The sequence below is a fragment of the Fonticula alba genome, assembly GCF_000388065.1.
Source record: "Fonticula alba strain ATCC 38817 unplaced genomic scaffold supercont2.3, whole genome shotgun sequence".
Classification (NCBI taxonomy): Eukaryota; order Rotosphaerida; family Fonticulaceae; genus Fonticula; species Fonticula alba.
The window spans coordinates 1,924,796-1,928,199 of record NW_009242973.1 but is presented as its reverse complement, the minus strand read 5'-3'; the positions used below and the strand labels follow the sequence as shown (position 1 = coordinate 1,928,199).

The window sequence follows — 3,404 nt, the reverse complement described above, 5'->3', positions numbered from 1 at the left end:
CCCGCCTCTCCCCCAGGCATAGGGACTAGGCACACGCGCGAGACCCGACCCGGGAGGAGTGGCGGGAGGCCAGCGAGGTACAGAGCTCAGCACACGGCCAAGAGGGTAACACCCCCCCCCCCCTCTCTCTTGCTCTCTCTTGCGCGGCACGCGCGTGTGCGAGCCAGCAACAGGGCCAGGTGCCCGCGGTTATGCTTTTGGCCTTCCAGTCTATTTAGGTAATGCGGCAGGCCGGGAAGGGCGAGTATGGCGGGTATATGCTAAAATGGTACATGTCACGGGATCGGGTCACTGCACGTGCTAGCTCTCGTCCGGCACGGAGACGGAAGCACTCGCACTTTTCGTCGCGGGGAAAAGGATGATATCACGAATGTGCGCGCTGCCAGTGAGCATCTGAGCCGGACACGGCAGCCGAGGAGAGAGGTCCAAACCAATGGACGATCAGTGCAGAAGGGAGGAAGGGTGTTACTGGCAGCACAGGGCGATCGAACGAGGGGGGGAGGGGGGAGGGGGGATCTAGCACCCTGTGCGAGCGAGCGAGCGAGCAGAGACACCGCCGCATGGAGGCGCAACCAGAGGCAAAGGGGCTCGATCGTGTTCACGCACCATCACCAGGCGGTCTACGCCTAGACCCCAGCCACCGGTCGGCGGCAGGCCGTAGCGCATGGCCTGGCAGTAGTCGTGGTCCGGCACGTGGGCCTCATCGTCGCCAGCCAGACGCGAGGCCGCCTGCTGGTGGAAGCTCTGGTACTGGGCATTCGGGTCATTCTGCTCGGAGTAGGCGTTGACCAGCTCGCGCTGGGCCACGAAAAGCTCAAAGCGATCGGACGCGTGCGCCAGCGCCGGGTGCGCCTTGGCCAGCGGGCTCAGGGCCGCCGGGTGGCCGGTTAGGAAGGTCGGCTGGTCGCAGCGCGGCTCCAGATACTCGGACACCAGATGGTCCACCACCCGGGCGGCCGTGAGCGGGGCCGGTGGCAGGGCTCCGGGCCCAAGGCGATCGATCACCCGCTCCACAAAGAACTCCAACTCCACATCGGTCGACAGATCCGGGACCGGCGCGCCGAGGAGGATCTCCAGCTCGTGTGGGATCGACATGCGCTGAGTGGGGAGGGCGAGAGAGAGAGAGAGAGAGAGAGGGAGGGAAGGGTGGGTCAGTACACGACAGGTGGGAAGAAGTTGTCTGCAAGGACAGCCATGCACGCACCTGGAAGGGGGGGGCAAAGTCCACCTCGACCAGGAGACCCTGCTTGTTCTCCACGGTCAGGACAAGGGAGTCGCCATTGATCTTGCGGATGATTTCTAAAGGGGGGCCGCCAAAAGCCCATGGGGAGGGAGTGTCAATGCGTGGCGAAGAGATGAGGAGAATGAGAAGAGGAACGGGAGGCGGGAGGGGTGAACGGGGAGGCGGCCTGGATCGAGCTGACGAGGCGGGCGGAGATATGCGTGCGTATGTGCGTATGTGCGTGTGTGCGTGTGCGTGCGTGCTTGCGTGTGCGTGCGCGCGCGTGTGTGTGTGTGTGTGTGTGTGTGTGTGTGTGTGTGTGTGTGTGTGTGTGTGTGCATGTGTGTGTATGGATGCTTTGGCGCGTGCGTGTGTGCTTGCTTGTGTGCTTCACTTTTGCAGCAGGAGGGGCACGCACCACGGAAGAGGTTCTCGGTGAGATCCATCATGTCCTCGCAGTTGGCATACGCCTGGTACAGCTCGCAGGTGGTGAACTCCGGGTTGTGATCATGGTCAATCCCCTCGTTGCGGAACTGTTTGCCAATCTCGAAGACCCGCTCAAAGCCACCAATGACCAGGCGCTTCCGAGGGCCGTCCAGGGGAGGGGGGAGGGGGATGGCGAGGCATCGGCATTCGCAAGGGGAAAAGGGAGGTAGATGGGGGTCCCCGGGGGAAAGGGTTGTTAGCAAAGGAAAGGGCATCGGGAAAGGGCACGACGCCAAGCAGGCACCACACACACACACACACACACACACACACCTTCAGATACAACTCCGGCGAAATGCGCATGCTCAGATCACGGCCCAAGGCATTGGAGGTGGTTTGGAAGGGCCGGGCCGAGGCGCCGCCCGGGATGGCCGACAGGACCGGGGTCTCGACTTCCAGGAAGTCCAGGTCCTCGAGGAAACGCCGGAGGGTGGCAATCACACGCGACCGGATGCGGAAACGCTCGCGCGCCGTGGTATCCAGGATGAGCTCCAGATGTCGAGCCCCGGCGGCACGGGACGAACGCACGGGCCCCGGTGCCGGGAGGGGAAGCGTGCACGGGGCCAGCAGCCGGGCCTGGGTGGCATAGAGACTCGGCTCGCCGGATTGGGAAAAGCGCGTGTGCCCGGCAAACTCCACGACATCCCCCCGTGTGAGATTCTGCACCAGATCGGTGAATGGGTCCAGGCCAGGGCTGGCAGGGTCGGGCGCGGCGAATTGGCGGCGGTTGGCCACCACCTGCAGCTGGTGGCCATCGGCTGCCAGATCCACGAAGACCAGATTGCGCCCAGACTGCCGGATGCCCTCCACCCGGCCGGCGACCGAGGCCTGGAGCGACCCGAGCAGCGGGTCGTCCTCCTTGGACGCCGGGGGGGTCTGATGCGTGCGGACATGCTCCACCACCGCCCGAAGGGCCAGGGCATCGGCCGGCCGGCGGTAATGCGGGAAGGCCGGGATGCCGGCCTCCTGCAGCCGGGCCAGGAAGGCCATGCGCGAGACGGTGAAAGAGTCGGCTCCGGCCTCGGCATCGGCCGGGGTGATGGAAGGAGTGGCGGTGCTGAGGGCTCGCGTGGTGGCTGGCACGCGCGCCAGGGTGACGAGCGGTCGGCGGAGGGCCGCACACCGCCGGGCCGCGATGCCGGAGAACATTGCTGACGTGTCCCCTTGGTGGTGTGAGCGTGATGGGAGTGGGGCGCAGGGGGGGCGGGGGGGGGGGGGGGGGGGGGGGGGGGGAGGTCCCCGCGCGGGTGGCCACCCGCGAGGGTTCAGCCCCGGGGCCTGGGTGTGGTGCGCGTGCCGCCTGCGCCGGATGCTCTGGCCGTGCTCCGGAGGCGGGGTGATGCATCACCGCGGGCGGAGGCGCGGGCAGAGGATCCGGCAGGGACACGCAGGCGGCCCTGTCGTCCGGGCGAGTCCGGGAAGTCGCAGGGATGCGCATGGGTGCGTATATGCGTCCCGGAATACTCGCGTGTTTTCTCTTGTTTTCTTTTTTGATTCAATCTCTCTCTCTCTCTCGGGCGTGCATGCGCGAGCGATTCTTCCGGCCATTGTGTCTCGTGCTCGCTTCCGAGGGTGGTCGTCGTCGAGTCACGAGGCACAATGGCGGCGCTGTCGGGGGCGGACGGGGGCATGGAGGGGGCGCGCGCGCGTGTGGGGCGGTGTCGCAAAGGGAGGCCCCACGGAGCAGGACCGGGGG

General features: G+C 66.2%; 1 protein-coding gene across 1 annotated transcript; it reads right to left on the bottom strand.

The window, feature by feature from the left end:
* Window positions 1-201: 201 nt before the first annotated feature.
* Window positions 202-2,906, bottom strand: H696_02195 (lysyl-tRNA synthetase). Its single transcript, XM_009496093.1, has 5 exons — window positions 1,982-2,906; window positions 1,641-1,803; window positions 1,205-1,299; window positions 607-1,098; window positions 202-393 (listed from the first exon to the last, which is right to left on the bottom strand). Exons 1-5 carry the CDS (start codon window positions 2,855-2,857, stop codon window positions 301-303), a joined length of 1,719 nt encoding a protein of 572 aa, XP_009494368.1. The 5' UTR covers window positions 2,858-2,906; the 3' UTR covers window positions 202-300.
* Window positions 2,907-3,404: the final 498 nt, after the last annotated feature.

What these genes read in the sequence shown, in the direction of transcription:
- H696_02195 (XM_009496093.1), bottom strand. Translation starts at nt 2,857, where the DNA reads ATGTTCTCCGGCATCGCGGCCCGGCGGTGTGCGGCCCTCCGCCGACCG. An exon ending in CGCCGGAGTTGTATCTGAAG is followed by an intron (nt 1,804 to 1,981) that starts GTGTGTGTGTGT and finishes GGCCCTCGGAAG; the next exon opens with CGCCTGGTCATTGGTGGCTT. An exon ending in ACTTTGCCCCCCCCTTCCAG is followed by an intron (nt 1,099 to 1,204) that starts GTGCGTGCATGG and finishes CTCCCCACTCAG; the next exon opens with CGCATGTCGATCCCACACGA.